Below are 16,715 nucleotides of genomic sequence, written 5' to 3' on the forward strand. Positions count from 1 at the left end.
ATTTCTGTTTACCACTTTAAATATCAGAAGGAAATATGTTTATTCACTCTCAAGTTGGTTTCATCTGTCCTTGCTTTTGTGGCTTTAGGCATCTCTTTCAGGACTTCCTTAGTGTTTTTCTCATAGAATCTAAGCATATTGGGCATCAGTCCATGAATATGCCGTAGTTATTTTCTGCAGTAATACAAAGCGGTATATGCACAAACACTTGGCGTGCTGTGCAAGTCAGCTTCTGCTTCTCGCGCACCCAGTACACAAAGTGATTTCTATTGCAGATTCTGGAATAGAAACTGATAACATAGCTGTTTATATTGAGGCTTTCATCCTTTTTGTTGCTGTGTGATCTGCTGGAAACTACTGACAATACTGACAATATCATGTATGGTGTTGCATGGATCTGCAACAGCTGCCCTGCATATCTATGTGTAGGAAAATACTCTGTTGGGCATTGACTTAGAATTAGTAACACCTTTTTTAATGGTTGTAAGTCAAATTTTGGCAGGACTCCATTGCTTGTGATGATGATACAAAGATGGAAGAAAACTGAATATTGAACGTAAAGCATGTAAAACAAACTTGCCATGACTACTTCTGTTTTGCAAGGGAGAGAGATGATCTTAGTATGATAATGCTATCTTTTCTCTCCTTTTGACCCAGTTTGTGGGTCTGGGGTTTTAGGAAGGAAAACTATAAGGTCTGGTTTCTGAGTAAAGTGATGGAATAGAGTATTTCAGTTGGAAGGGACCTACAATGATTGTCCAATCCAACTGCCTGGCCATTTCAGGCCTGACCAAAAGTTAAAGCGTGTTATTATGAGCACTGTCCAAATGCCTCTTTAAACACTGACAGCCATGGGGCATCGACCACCTCTCTAGGAAGCCTGTTCCAGTGTTTGAACACCCTCTTGGTGAAGAAATGCTTCCTAATGTCCAGTCAGAACCTCCCCTAATGCAGCTTTGAACCGTTCCCATGCGTCCTGTCCCTGGATCCCAGGGAGAAGAGATCAGCACCTCCCTCTCCACATCCCCTCCTCAGGAAGCTGTAGAGAGCCATGAGGTTGCCCCTCAGTCTCCTTTTCTCCAACTAGAGAAACCCAGAGTCCTCAGCCACTCCTCACAGGACATCTTTTCCAGACCTGTCACCAGCTTTCTTGCCCCCCTCTGGATGCATTCGAGGACCTTTACTTCTTTTTTAAATTGAGGGGCCCAGAACTGCACGCAGTACTCAAGGTGAGGCCACACCAGTGCTGAATGCAGTGGGATAATCCCATCTCTTGACCAGCTGGTCGTGCTGTTTGATGCACCCCAGGATGTGGTTTGCCCGCTTGGCTGCCAGGACACACTGCTGGCTCCTGTTGAGCCTGCGGCCGACCAGCACCCGCAGAACCCTTTCTGCAGGGCTGCTCTCCAGCCATTCCTCTCCCAGTTTATACTTGTCTGGCATTATTCCTTCCCAGGGCAGAATCCGGCATTTGTTCTTGTTACATTTCATGCTACTGATGATTGCCCAATACTCCAATCTGCTTATATCCCTCTGCAAGGCCTTTTGTCCCTTGAGAGAGTCAGCAGCACCTGCCAGTTTGGTATCATCCACACACTTGCTAATGGTGCATTAAACTCCTTGTTGTGGTTGAACCCCAGCCAGCAACTAAGCACCACGCAGCCACTCGCTCACTCCCCCACGGTGGGACAATGGAGAGAGTCGGAAGAGTAAAAGTGAGAAATCTCATGATTTGAGATAAAAACAGTTTAATAGGTAAAGCAAAAGCCGCACGCGCAAGCAGAGCAAAACAAGGAACTCATTCACTACTTCCCATTGGGAGGAAGGTGTTCAGCCACCTCCAGGAAGGCAGGGATCCATCATGCGTAATGGTTTCTTGGCAAGACAGATGCCATAACTCTGAATGTCCCTCCAACCTCTCCTCCTTCTTTGCCCCAGCCTTATATACTGAGCATGACGTCATATGGTATGGTATATTACTTTGGCCAGCCTGGGTCAGCTGTCCTGACTGTGTCCCCTCCCAGCTTCCCGTGCACCTCCAGCCTCCTCACTGGCAGGCCAGCATGAGAAGCTGGACTGTCCTTGACTGCTCAGCAACAACTCAAAACATCAGCACTTTATCAACATTTTCTCATTCCAAATCCAAAATATAGCCTCACACCAGCTTCTGTGAAGAAAATTGACTCCATCCCAGCTGAAACCGGGAATCTCCTGCACCCAGGTCATTGATAAAAATGTTGAACAGCACTGGCCTTAGGATTGAGCCCTGAGCAACAGCCTGGTGACGAGTCACCAGCCAGATGTAGCCCCATTCACTACACCGCTTTGAGCCCTGCTGTCAGCCAGTTTATCACCCAGTGCACCATGAAGCCACTTATCTTGCAGTTGGACAACTTGTCTGGAAGGATGCTGAGGGATAGTATCTAAAGCCGTACTAAAATCCAGAAAAACTACCCCTATTGCCTTGCCTTCATCCACTAGGTTGATGATCTTGTTGTAGAAGGAGATTAAGTCAGTTAAACAGGACTTTCCCTTTGTGAACCCATGTTGACTGTGGCTTATGATTGAATTGTCCTTTAAATGTCTTTCAATAGCACCCTGTGTGATTTGCATAATTTTTCCAGGTACTGAGGTTAGACTAACAGGTCTGTAGTTCCCTGAGTCTTCCCTCATGCCCTTCTTGTAAATTGGAATAACGTTGGCCAGGTTCTAGTCAGTGGGGAGCTCCCCAGACTCCTAAGATATTTGGTGGGTGATTGAGAGGGGTCCTGCTATAACATCTGCAAAGATGTTACAGATGGCATTGCTACTGCTTTGTATATGATAGGTACACAGTGTTTGTCGGAATATTTAGTGAGCCTCTTAAAGAAACGTGGAACACCCTTGAAGTTCAGCACAGGCTATTTCTTGTAGTATTTTTCTCTTTTACTTTTTTTTTTTTGAAACTGGGGAGTAATGTGTTAAATTTGCAGCTAAAAGTACAGCTGTTCCACTTCATCAGTTTATAATGATTGATAGAAATGTGAGGTGTCTTATAGGTTAAGACTGGAAGAAATTTTCTTATAGTCTTACTTCACATGTGTTACAAGGTAAATTGACTTAAGTTTTGTGTGAAGTAATAAATTAAAAATAAACCTAATAGGTATCTTTATTTACTTGGGATGGAGTAGTAAGCTGCACTTTATTGCTGGTTTGAATTTGTCTGCCCTTAGTGATTCTTGCCACCTAGTTTAAGGGGATGTGCTAGTGAGAGGTCCTGTCTGTGTAGTTACTTATCTCCCCTCTTTTTCATCAGATTCTTAAATATCGTGCAAAAAGGCATATGTTCGAAAGTCAGCATTATTCTAATAGTTCTTTTTGACAACCTTTTTTCATGTAAACTTTATGATAAGAGAATCATAACAAGATGATTACATCACTAATACTGTACATATAAACAAATTCATTTTGTTATTCTTATGTGGTAGTCCTCCCTTTATGTCACATTCTACTGCCAAAGTAGCACAAATATAATATTAAGAAAAGTGCAGGCCCAATGAAATCGAAAAGGTGTTCAGTCCACTTTCCACTATATTGCTGAAAGTTGTTGAATTGAAGGAAGGATGTTATGAAAGGTACATCTGCAGGGCAGTTTATGCTTAAGCAGTAATGAAGTTCCAGAATTCATCAGGAGACTTGCTTCATATTCTTTCTCTCTCCCTCGCTCCCTGTGGAGTTTGAGCTTTTGAATCGGGGGGGAGGAGTGGGGAAGAAGAGTGTATGAGTGGTCTCTAATAGCCCTTTTGATAAGGATTACTGGTAAAGCAGAGAGCTGTCTGTCTCCTGTTAGTGCCCTGTTACTCTCGGTGATCTTGTAGTTATTACAAAACTCTGTATTGACTGTCCAGCTTAAGGTGTTTCTTAACCGATTAGGAATTTCTTGCCATTCATCTGACATATTTGAGTATATTTGTGTAGTATGTAAGTTCTGTAGATGAAAGATTGGAATGTGACTGTGTTTTGACATTTAATAGCCCTAGTTGTTAGGACATGGAATGAGACTTGTAACCCGTGTTCCTGTTGTTTCTTGCCATGTAATTTCATATGGCTTTAATATTTGTCCTTTGTGATGAAAAAAAAGATGATGATGTCTCAGAACAGTGATTTAGAATTGTAGTATGGTTTATATTGTCACACTTGTACATAAGGTAATGAAAAATCTAGTGAGTAGATATTTCTGGATAATCTCATGCCGTCCAAAATATTTGCATTTGGTTCAGGGAGTATAGTACTGTACAAGGCAACACAACATTTCTGATTTAGAGTGGATTTCACAAACAAACTTTCCCGACTGAAGGATTTAATTCTGTGAATGTCGGTTAACCATACTGATTCAGGCTGTCTTGTTGAAGTGCTAAGTAAGAATGTCTAAATACTCAAAAAAATACTGATGTGAAGGAGTTTGCATTGGGTCATCAGTTGTATTTTGGGATGCACAATTTTCACATTTTTAATTTTGTATGGGGAAATGCAGCATTTGGAGCCAGGGTGTGTATTTGGGGATAAATCATTTAGTTAGTGATTGCTATGAATTTGATTCCCATTTCTTTTGTAATGTTTGATGGCTGTGTAGAGTGATGTTCTCAAGTGTTGTCATTACAATACTTATCCTGATTTTTCTGACTAAAGCTGCTGTCTCCTTATCCGTAAGGATTGTAGGAATCTCTTTTTTTCTATTTGGTGTCTGGAAAGAGCTGAAATGCCTTATACAAATTTTTTTTTTTTTCTTATCAGATCTTTGTGGAATTTGATGGCTGTAACTGGAAGCAACATGCCTGGGTGAAAGTCCATGCTGAAGAAGTTATAGTGTTGTTACTGGAAGGATCATTGGTTTGGGCACCTCGAAATGATCCAGTTATGCTTCAGGGGACTCGAGTCTCATTGGCACAGTGGCCTGCACTGGTGAGTATTTGGCCAAAAGCTGTCATATCCTCAGAGCTTTGCATCAACTCTACCATGAAACACAAAGCTTGGAAATCGTACAGGGCATCATTATGCAGGTACCAAAAATTGCTTCAGTGTGGATTTTTGTAAATGGCAAATAGGAGACCAGTTAACTGGGAGTTAACTTCGGAAAGGCATCTGAGCAGCAGTATGCTTCCAGTTCATGCATAAGAAATTGAAACCTGTTACCTCACAGAAATGAGGTATTGTTTACCAGTGGGTCTCTGAAGAAATGTGGTACATATCTGAAAAGATTCGTTTTTCCTATTTTAGAACTTTGAGTGTGTTAGACTCTTCTGAATTGTCAGAATAAGCCTTTCAGTCTTATATGGACTCTCTAGAGCTCTGTATGGTAAAGGTTGCTGCATCATTTTAATAGGTATTCCTGAAGGCGCTCTGGGGAAGAGAATAGACTCTGAGCTGTGTCTGACCTATAAGCCATAAGTTGGCCGCTCCTAATCTAAACTAAAAATTTGTTTTCAGTGTCATTGTCAGCATTAACTAACATGACATGCAAAATTTTCTCCTGTTTCTTGAAGTGGTTATCCATATTGCTGTTTACGTGGCAGTTACGTGTCATAACACTTGAGACCAAAGCCAATATGTTATAGCTAGCATATCTGAGTATACACATTCTGCAAACATCTTGATGAGTAGTATATAGTGCAGAGCATTCCTTACATCCTTCTTTCTTCTCAGTGGCTTCGGAAGAGGAAAGATCATTATGTGTGAGAATCCTACCCTCGTTTTCATGCTAATTTTTATTATTTTGTCCTCCTTTTGTTTCTTACTCTTCCTGCAGTCCTTGAGCTGCTTGTGATCCTACTCTCTCCCTTTTAATACTACATTTTGTTCATGGGCACAGTAAAATGTTTTTTCCGGTCAAGGACCTTGTACCTTAGTAGAACTTGAATTTAGTGTTTTAAATTGATACTTGGGCTCAAAGCAACAAGTTCAGCATTGCATCTTTCTCTGAGGGTTTTGTTATTGCACTTGTCTTAAGGCAAAAGAAAACCAGGCCCTTACAGCAGAGAGGCTGTATAAGTGGTTTTTTCCATAGGTGGAGGTTTCCTTTCAGTGTGTTTCCAATGTGTCTCCAAGAGTGAACTCCAGTTTAATTTCATCTGGGAAACTGTGTTTATGCATGATCAATTTCTTTCACATGATTCCAAAGATATCTGAGTGATTTGGAGGTGTTACCGAAGTCCGCACACTTGCACACTGATTGTGTAATGAGTTGTGTCAGAACCTGTTAGAAGACTGTTAGAAGCAAATGTGGGTCCACTAAGACCCCGGAGTATTTCCAGTGTACCTCAAGCTATATCTGTAAACTTGCTGAAAAAATGTTTCCATCCCCTGTACACTCAGGGGCAGCCATGTGAGCAGTCAAGCTTTCGCTCAGTACTAGAGACCTACCCAAATAACTGCACGGGAATACAGACTGAAGTTGGCCAAAGCAGCAGAGTGTAGTGTGGACAACTCTGGGAAGCCAACTACTTAGCATTACAAAATGGATGGTATTTGGGGGTTGGTGATGGTGGTTTTGGTTTTTTGGGGTTTTTTTTTGGTGTGTGGTTTTTTTTTTTTGGTTTGGGTTTTTTTGGTTGGTTTTTTGTTTGTTTGTTTGTTTTTTTAGATGTATCACTTATGTGTATTCATCCTTCATTGTCTATTTCTTGTAGTCCTGTTCACTTTTAGGAAATATTTTATTTTCTCAGTTTATGTAAAACTTTATATTCATACTCTTGTGCACAGGAGAATGGTGCATGAACAAACTTGATGAGAGTTGTTAAGGGAAAAGTGTTGTCGATACTTGTGTGTTAAAATCTTTTAAGTGTGAGATAGATAACACGTTTCAAAGACTGTAGTGATTGGCAACTTCCTCTTCCATCAGCAAGTTACAAGGTTATGATTCTGATACTGCTAGGTATTTTTAGTGATTTGTCCTGCAGCTTGAATATCGTCTGTTATGAATTTCAGTTTTGCACAAAACAGTAGCAAAAAAAGCTCCCCTTTGTTAATATGTCTGTAAATTACTTATACCTGACTCCTGTACAGGAATAAAAATGCTCCTTTCAGGAGGCTGTACCTGAAATATGTAGCATAGTTTGAACCATTAACAGAAGCTTTTTTTTTTAACCTGAGCATCAGAAGATGCTTACCTGTGAAAAAACAAATACCACAAAAGGTGTTTTCAGTTCTGCTTTAAATTCTAACGGAGAAGTGGAGCCAATTTACTGTAATTCCTTCTTGTGATATGCCACACTTGCAAGAATTATTGGCTTAGACATAATGAGTAATAATTTTAATTAAAAATCGGACACTGGGTGCCGCAATTTGAGAAATGAAACTTTTTATTCTTTGTGGTACTTAAATGGCATATGAAAACAACTGTTGTTGGCCTGTATGTGTGCTCAGTCATTTTTATAACCTTTGTTTTTTGTTGTTTATCACAGACCTTCACTCCTCTAGTAGATAAGCTGGGTTTAGGCTCTGTGGTTCCAGTGGAGTTTCTTCTGGACAGACATTTACGTTTCCTGTCTGATGCCAGTGGATTACGTTTGTTTCAGGTATTTGAACTGTGTTCAGTTAGAATGCAAATTTAACTTTGTGCTGTGATTGTCAGATTAATGTGGTGGTTGTTTTGTTTTGTTTTTTACTGTTCTACTTCCATATTCTTGTCTTCCTCCTTTCACTGCCCTGTCATGTATTTGCATTTGTGTCCCTGCTTTTCCATGTGCTTACACTAACCTCCACCTGCATTTGAAAAGTTCTAGTTCCTCTCTGTATTGGTCAGTTGGAGAGCTAGCTGTCAAGCATCATGTAGCTAATTGCAATGGAAGTTTTGTAACAGCTTTTGTGTAGCTAGTCCTTTTTTTCCTTCTGGTAAGTTCAGCAATGCTTTTCTTAATTTTACTTTTTTATTTTGTTTTGCTTTGTTTGTCAGTATGAGAGCAGTCCAAGAAGAGCTGTCCCTTAAAAACTTATGATTCTATTGTCTTAAAAGACTATACTTTTATGTTAAAACTGTTTGTTGTTGGCAGATGGGAACAGAGAGTCAAAATCAGATTCTGCAGGAACAGCCGTCACTAAGAGAATCTGTCAATGCATTGATCAGTGACCAGAAGCTTCAGGAGATATTTAGTAGAGGTGAGACTGTGCTTTTCTATCTCAGAGCTACTTTGTTGTGGAATGGTTAGACTACGTTGGGATTTGTGAAAGAGCATAGTGGTAGTGTCTGTTACTGTTTGATTAGGAAGGTCAATTTTCTGTATTATTTTACAAGTTCTTTACAAAGAAGTAGTATTTTGTCGCAGATACAGGTAAGCAGTTGCTGAGGTACAACCAGAAATACCTACTGGGAATGATCACTGAAGATGTAGTTAAAGTAGGACAACATATTTTTGATAACATCAATGTATTCACAGCTTCCTGTACTTTAAGTCTTCGTTTTGAATTTTTAAAGCTTTGGTCCTGTTCTATGGTTCTGTTCTATAATTCTGGAAACTTAGAAGTGAAGTTACTCTGTAGTTCTTGATCTTCAAAAAATTTCTTTTGTTATGTCAAATTCAAATTTTGTCATTTTGATAATTAGTGAATTGTTAAAGTTGAAAATATGGTGTGGCTGTGGCTGCTAAGCATAGAGCTAATACCTTAACTGTTGTCTGGATTGTGTATTAGGGTTAAGCCTGATTGCAGCTTCTGTTGTCAGGTTGGGGTCTTCTAGTTCAAGTGCTAAAACGATTTTCTATCCAGAGCTTGGGTTCATGGGCCAGGTGGCCACTGTAGACATAGGCCACTGTATTACAATGAATTGTAATACAGTGAATTACACTGAATTACAATGATGTAATTCTTAATGTGGATTTGGTGCCTCTTAGTTAAATAAAATGTTTATTGATAAAAATGTTATGAGGACAATACTCATATGAGCAAGTGGCTTCAGAATTGTCCAGTTTGTAGCCTTCTTCTGAAGCACCTGGTTCTAGTTGTATTAGATACAGGCTGTTGGACTATGGGGTTTTTGGTGATCTAATATTAACTAAGTTCTTTTTGTCTGGACTTAGGGTAGGAGGAAAGCTCTGCATGCTGATGTGGAGAGTGAGGGCAGGGTCGGAGGAAACCTTTCTGTAGCTGATCCATTACCCGTGTCACAGAACTAAGACTGGTTGGTTTAGAGACGTTGGATACTTGTGCAATTATATTAAATTTTTCACAGTTACAAATATATGTTTCTATTCTGAACTGCATGCAGTTTATACTGGGATTGAATGCATCTGGACTGAGTCGGAATGCTATGACTGTCCATTGGATTGATGCTTCATAATTGCTGACACGTAGGTTAAAGCAAAAGAATTTACTTAGCAAGGAGCCCCCATCTAGTTTGATTTTGTCAAAGGAGTGGATTTATTTTGATCTTTCAATTTTTTTTTAACTTGTAAACTGTATTAATTTTGTCTTTACAATAGTTTTGAGTTACAGCAATGAGGGCTTACTGATTTTTACAATAGAATACTTGGCTTATGCAGGATTTGCAGCAGAAGCCCTTGCTTTTCAATTTCTTTCCACCTGAAAGATGACACTTCAAGCCCTAATTATGTGCACAGACCTCTCTTCTATTGTGTGACCCTTAACTAGTATGACACAAAGCAGGTCTGGAAAATGTGCTCAAAGTCCTTCTTTTCCAGGTCCTTACAGTGTTCAAGGCCAAAGAGTTAAGGTTTACCAACCAGAGGATGAAAACAGCTGGATCTGTGGTGTTGTGAGCCTTCAAGACCCAATAACTCGTCTTATGGAGGTGTCTGTGACTGAGGTAAAAATATGAAACACTGCTTTGATGTTCCTAAAATACCATTCCTCAATATCTTGTGGAGAATCACAGCTTCAGCAAAACTTGTACTTTCGGTTCTTTGTTTTTTTGCTTTAAAAGATGAGTATCCATATTGCAATTGGCAGATTTTTTTCTGTTATGATGACTTTCCACAACAAGTGATGATACACAGCCCACTTCTGTAAAATAAGCTGTAAGAACTTCTTTGGAAATGAACTCTATATGAAAAAGTATTGGAAGTGGCTTTCTGGATGGGAGAGAGTGCTGATGTACAGAAAGCTACCTTCTGGGTCTCTTACACTGTGTCTTCCTGTGCCTTCCAAGTGGTTTGAAACAAGCGTAGCATAGAAGATGAAGTCTTAGTCTAAACAAAATTGATTGATGTATTTTAGCTTAGGCTGTTTACTTCTGCCCGGTTCCTATCAGTAAACCTAGTAAGTGTTGTAAACAGCACAGAAAATCTGTGCGCTGCTAGAGTTACCTGGTTTGTATTATACGCTTCTGTGTGGTCTGACAGGTAGTTCAGTCTTACCAGCAGCCTGCTCCTAATGGCTTACTTTTTCAGGAGCAACTAGGAACAGGGCTGTGGTGCTGTGTGTAAATTGCTGTAGCAGCAGAACTCTTTTTGGGTTTTTTGGGTCTCGACCCATGCCCTCTGCCCCTGTAGCCTTTTGTATGTGCAGTAAAATACATGTGCAGAAAAAATGCACTGAAGGTGCCCAGTAAGTCCTGTGTATGCATGCAGTAATTCTGCACTCTTCACTACTAGATCTATTGCTGGTGCACAGGAGAAAAAGTATACTATGTACAGTAAATAATTTTAGTACTTTGGAGAGGCATTGAAATTGTGGAGTATATGCTTTCAGCAGATAATGCGAGGAAGTGCACAACTTACTGTGTATGTACTGTGAAATAAAAAGGTAATGTCCAAGCACAGTTACAGAGATTGAGTATTCATTGCTCCTTTTGGGGGGATGCTCATAAGGTTAGTTAGCATAAATTGATCTGCTTCCTTCCATTAGTCTTTTCTACATCTAGCAGAGTGAATGTTCAGTGGGCTAGAACAATACTAATTCAAATTTAAGAAGAGCTGTGTTTTAATGCAATGAATGCCTCTATAGATGCTCAGTAGAACAAATATACAAGGAAACAGTGGTAGGAATCAAATCTGAAAGTTTTTGAAGTAGAGAAGGAGCAAAGGATAGAAGGTAAACTGGAAGGCTATAGTATTAATAAGGAAGTGGGACAGAAAGAAAATGCAAATGGGAGAGGGGTTGCAGAGTAACCCTGTGTTTAAGGTCTCTTACGTTGATACTATATACTCTGAATTAAAAACTAACCTTTTTTTCTTCCTCCTATCTCCTCAATATCAATCTGCATAAAAATTAGAGTGGTGAAATAAAGTCGGTGGATCCTCGACTGATTCATGTGGTGATGGATAACACTTCTCCAAGCGAGGTACTGCAGCGGTTCAGGTCTTGTGTATACAGTGTGCAATTTTATAAAGATTTAGATATAAAACATCTGCAATGTGGAAACAACTGATAACTGATACTATGTTCAATGCAGGCTTTTGATAATGTAATTGGAAGAGGAAAATTTTCTTTACCAATAAGAGACAGTCATAACTTTCTTTAAACAATCTATTTTCTTTTCGTTCAGGCCTATTTTACTAAGTTCAGCATGGATCTTGGGGACAGTCCAATAAACATGGTTGTGCTCCATTTTAAAGGGTAGCACTCTGATAAAGAATGTCTCTGTGCTCACTGCCTTTTTCTAACAGGATTACTCCATGCTTCTTCACAGACCTTTTTAGACGTTTCTAAAAATTACCACCTGGCTTCTCTGAAGCAGGCTTCTATGCTTGTGGTATTTTATTGCTTCGATTGAGAGGTTCCATGATAACATTTGAACCTATGTTTTTACCCCTAGGTTAAAGGGCAAGCTGTCTCCTGTAGTTAAATATTGTAGGCTTTGGGTAGTGGACAGAAAGTGTGCCCTTCAAAAGAACTGTGGGGATTTGATTTGTATCAAAAATCAGTGTACAAATACTTCTCATTCATTAGCAAGACTTATGTTGGAGTATGGCTGTGTTCCATGTTTCCTAAAATCTACCATGATATGGTATGTGCTACAGCAAAGTAGCTCAGCTAAAAATCTTACTGTGAAGACCCTATCCTAGTACAAAAAAAGACAAGACTGAACTTAGGCTTGTGTTCTTTGTTCACATAGTATCTTTCTTTACATGTCTCAATTTGTGATTAAAAGAACTATTCCTAAGCTTAAGAGCAGTGTAATATATTCTTTGTTTTAACAGAAAAATGTTCTTTGAACAGGTATTCCTGATCTGTTTAGTGATTGCATGGTTTTGGCTATTACAGGGAGGGGGCCTAAAAGCAGCTAAATCATCTAAAGGGAAAAAGAAGAAAGAAAGTCTGGAGGGAAAGGATGGACGGAGGAGAAAAAACGCTTCAGATTCTGGGTGTGATCCTGCAACAAAGAAGCTAAAGGAGAGGGGTGAGGTGGATAGCAATGGTAGTGATGGAGGCGAGGCAAGCAGAGGTCCCTGGAAAGGATGCTCCAGTAGTGAAACAGGACTGGATCCAAGGGCCAAGCAGTTGCCTTCATTCATTCCTCAGATTAATCGCAATATTCGCTTTGCCACTTACACCAAAGAGAATGGTCGAACACTAGTAGTCCAAGATGAGCCAGTTGGTGGTGACACACCATTGCCCTTCACTCCATTTTCCTCTGTGGCTGGACAAGCATTACTAGTTGGATCTGGATGTAAAGAGGCAGGAAAATCACTGGAACAGGTTGGCCAAGGCACAGTGACTTCTGCAACTGCAGTTACTACGACTGCTTTGACACTAACAACTGTGAGAATCTCTGATACTAGTTTGCCAGCTGTTACTGGACAGGAGAAACTGAAAACAGGTCGATCTCAAGCCCAGGGAGAGGTGAGTAGCTCGTGATCCAGCATATTCAAGAAAGACATACATATTTGTAACAGGTATTCTGCAACATATTCCTGTTACAAAGTGTGTCCATGGAACTGAGAAAACTACTTTTTCTCTGATGAATTCCTCTGCTCCCAAAGGAAGCCTTTCTATTATCTAAGAAGTGAAAAGAAAATATATTTGGTGGAGGGGTTCTAAGAGACAACCTTTTAGCACTCTCATCTTTATTCAGCCTTAATCTGAGAAATGCAGTCTTAAAAGTCATTTTAAGCACTGTACTTAATGAACTTTGTGTTATATGGAAGACAACCTACTTAATATCTCTTGGCTTTATATAAACAAATATGCATGAGACTGTGCAGAGAGTTGAACATTTACTAAAAAAAAAAAAAAAAAAAAAAGCCTCAAAACCAGAAAAAAAGCAATGAGGCTACATTTAGAGGACCTTTTATAGATGCCCAGCGTGTCTGTAACAACAGCTGTGGTAGCTCTGTAGTAGAAAAATGAGCCAGTTGCATCATACACTATCTAGAGTTGAAAACAAAGAAATAATTAAAGTTGAGATGGGTACCTTTAGAATAAATTTTAATAAAGAGCTCAATCTGGAAGCAGCTTGAAGACGTTTTAGTTGTGTCTTTGTTTTCAAGGGGAAAAGTAGAAGGGAAACCCTGTTAAAAATGAAACAGAAGACTGAAGTAATCAAGTGAAATCTTATAAAAAATAAAACAAAAACAAAACCCTACTTCTCAGTAGAGCAAAAATTAAGAAACTTGTAGTCTACTGTATAAAAAAGTGAAAGAAATGGGCGATACATTAGAGAGTCCAGGGTGATTGCCAGGAGGTTAAATGGATTACTTTCACCTGTATCTTTCGTATAAGCTAATGGAACAAGGGGAAAGGTGAGATGTTTACCTTGGGATAAAGATTCCTAGATGGTAAGGAGTAAAGGAGAAATAGAATTGTGGAAGACAGGAGTGTTACATAAGTAAATTGTTATATAACAATATAACCTGTTCTCTCTTCCACCCCTGCCAAAAAAAAAACCCAACACCAAACAAACAAAAAACAAAAAACAGAAGAAGGAAGGTCAGAACGGGGAGCAGCTACAAATTGTATAGGTGAATGGTCAAAATTGTATCTATCATCAATGGTGTTAAGGAAGAACTTTATTTGTGCTGAGAAATTTTGGTACCACCTCTCCTTCTCTCTCTCCCCCCCCAGCCCCAAATCACTTGCTTTAAATGATTATTAATAATCTGGCTTCAGAATCTGCAGGTAGACCACTAGTCCATTTCCAGCTGTATTTTCCTTGAGGGAGGAAACCTGACATAAATCCTTAAAGGAGGAGTCAGCAGTGTTGTAGATAGTTCACATGTGTGATTGCTTCAGACTGTCTATCATAGTGTTGATTTGGTCCTTGAAATTACTTAATAAGCTTGGTTTGCATTCATATTCACATGCTTTTTAAAAATGTTAGAACTTGGTTTGTGAAAATTACTTTGGCTCTAAAAAGAAATATCTGAAATTCTGGAAGAAGTGTCATGGGGGCATTAATATGTTCTTAAAGTCATTACAGCTGGAGTTTGATAAAGAGGAACAAGCTAAACGTTAGTTTACAGTGTAGTAGGTGTGCAGTGACGCCAATGACCAGTAAGATGTGTTGTGTAGAGGCTGTGGTTATATTTTACATGGCCTTAGAATAAAAATGTATTAATTGTGAGTATTCTTCATGAGAAGATTTCCAAGTGGAAACTCAAAGAAGAGGAATAGAACTGATGAGTTAGTCACAGAATATAATCAGTTACAGTAGGACTGTGAGAATTGGAAAATCTGAATAAGTGTAAATTGAGGAGAGAGCAAGTGAATATTCCATATCGCAGTTATGGGTCTAGTAGAAAACTGCACGTCAGAAAACTTCCCAGTATTTGAAGCTCACAAAAATTCAGGCCTTTGTGCTTAACCTCAATTGAGTAATCCCTTGGAAGGCACCGCTTCATAGGCGTCTGTCTACCTGTCAGCAGATGTGGCTTGCTGTGACCGGGAACAGTTTGTTCAGTAACTGCTAGAGGGCTTGCTTTGTTTAATTAACTTTGCAAACTAAGTTAATTATTTCAAGGGTGCTGGTTAAGTAGGAGAAGCTTGTCAAGATGATCTTGGGGGAGAGTGAAAGACAGGACATTATTGAAAAACAGTTTCAATTAAGGTTCCCTTCTTGCTGATTTGAATTAAAACAATCAGCAGTTTAAATAACTTGTGCTTCTGTGAGTTAGTTCACCTTATCTTATGTCACACTTTTGTTCTAAAGCGTGATAAGACATTAAGTGTTAATTTTCTTTGTGTGTCTTTAGTATATAATGGACACTGTTAGCTCATTAGTTTCAATAGCTTGTAGGTAGGAAAAATTAGTCTAGCAGAATCTTTCAAAGAAGTTTCTTCATTGTAAATAATTCTGCTGAAAGTTTCTCTTGCAGGTGGATAAGTAGTAGTGTAAGGCTAATTGTACAATTAGGTGAACAAAAGTATTGCTGAATCAAACAAGAATCCTTTAAAAGACTAATGTTTTCTTAATTTTGTTTCAGAATTCCCGAAATTCACTTTTGGCGGCTTCTGGATTTGGAGTCTCTCTCCCAAGTGCTTCCCAGTCTTTGGTATTTGGGGGTGGAAGGAGCCAATCAAACGGAGTAGTGACTCCAGAAAACAAGCCTTCTGGATTTCCTTTTGGCTGTAGTACTGGACAGGAGGCTCAGAAAGACTCTGATGTGTCCAAAAACTTGTTTTTTCAATGCATGTCCCAAAGTCTACCTTCCAGTAACTACTTCACAGTCATTTCAGAGAGCTTGACTGAAGATGCCTCTAGTCGGGACTCATTCAAGCAGTGTGCAGAGAGTATGGGTGCTGGAATCTGTAAAGGTAAAATTCTTTCAGCGGACACTAAACCAGGAGCCCAGTCTGGCAGTTCTGTGGAGCGGAAGCTGCCTGTGGAATCTATGCCTACCCTTACTCCAGCCTTTTCACGAAGTCTGTTGAATACTCGCCCCCCAGATAGTCATGAAAACCTATTTTTACAGCCCCCAAAGTTATCAAGAGAGGAACCCTCAAACCCTTTCCTGGCATTTGCTGAGAAAGTAGAACTTAGTCCTTTCAGTGGCTTTGCATCTTCATCTCAGACAGGGGTTTCTACTCCCTCTACACCTGTGGGTCATAAAGCCATTTCTGGCTGGCCGGAATCACTCGCCTCTGCAGACTCTTCTCTAGCTAAGAAGAAAACCTTGTTTATAACAACTGACTCATCAAAGATGATTTCCAGCAGTTCTGGTTCGACAGTTGTTGCTGGTGTTCAGAGCCCTTCCACTGTAGGGAATGGCCGTTCCAGCTCACCGACCAGCAACCTGACACAGCCTATTGAGATGCCCACACTTTCTTCCAGCCCAACAGAAGAAAAACCAGCTGTTGGGCCTGGGCAGCAGGACAATCCTCTTCTGAAAAATTTTTCCAGCGTGTTTGGCAGACATCCGCCTGGCTTTTTCTCTTCACAGGCAGAGTTTTCACAGGAGAACAAAGCCCCTTTTGAAGCTGTGAAAAGGTTCTCTCTAGATGAGCGAAGCTTGACATCCAAACAGGACTCAGACTCCAGTACTAATAGTGACCTGTCAGATTTGAGTGACTCGGAAGACCAGTTGCAGGCCAAGGCTTGTATGAAGGGAATCCCAGACCACTTGATGGCAAAGCTAGGCCCCAATGCAGAGCACAATGCTGAATTGCTGCTGGGGAAGGGAAAAGGGAAGCAAGCCCCAAAGGGCCGGCCTCGCACAGCTCCCCTAAAAGGTGATGACTTGAATGCAGGGTGTCTTGGAAGCACAAGGAGGTGGGATACTGGGATATCTCCTGTGTGGTGAACTATGTGAACTAACCACAGGTGTAAACCTCATTTATGCTCAACA

At 40.0% G+C, this 16,715-nt stretch overlaps 1 protein-coding gene across 1 annotated transcript in view; it reads left to right on the forward strand.

Moving 5' to 3' along the window:
* The window catches only part of KDM3B (lysine demethylase 3B), a 69,791-nt gene that overhangs the window by 17,027 nt on the left and 36,049 nt on the right, over nt 1–16,715 (forward strand). Inside the window, exons 2-8 of the mRNA XM_082006231.1 lie at nt 4,774–4,941; nt 7,440–7,553; nt 8,028–8,133; nt 9,672–9,796; nt 11,204–11,272; nt 12,196–12,774; nt 15,354–16,599. Of these exons, the coding sequence (XP_081862357.1) occupies nt 4,774–4,941; nt 7,440–7,553; nt 8,028–8,133; nt 9,672–9,796; nt 11,204–11,272; nt 12,196–12,774; nt 15,354–16,599 (2,407 nt within the window). The remainder of the gene's footprint in view (nt 1–4,773; nt 4,942–7,439; nt 7,554–8,027; nt 8,134–9,671; nt 9,797–11,203; nt 11,273–12,195; nt 12,775–15,353; nt 16,600–16,715) is intronic.

This window comes from Phaethon aethereus (genome assembly GCF_964289735.1).
Source record: "Phaethon aethereus genome assembly, chromosome: 14".
In the NCBI taxonomy this organism is placed as follows: domain Eukaryota; kingdom Metazoa; phylum Chordata; class Aves; order Phaethontiformes; family Phaethontidae; genus Phaethon; species Phaethon aethereus.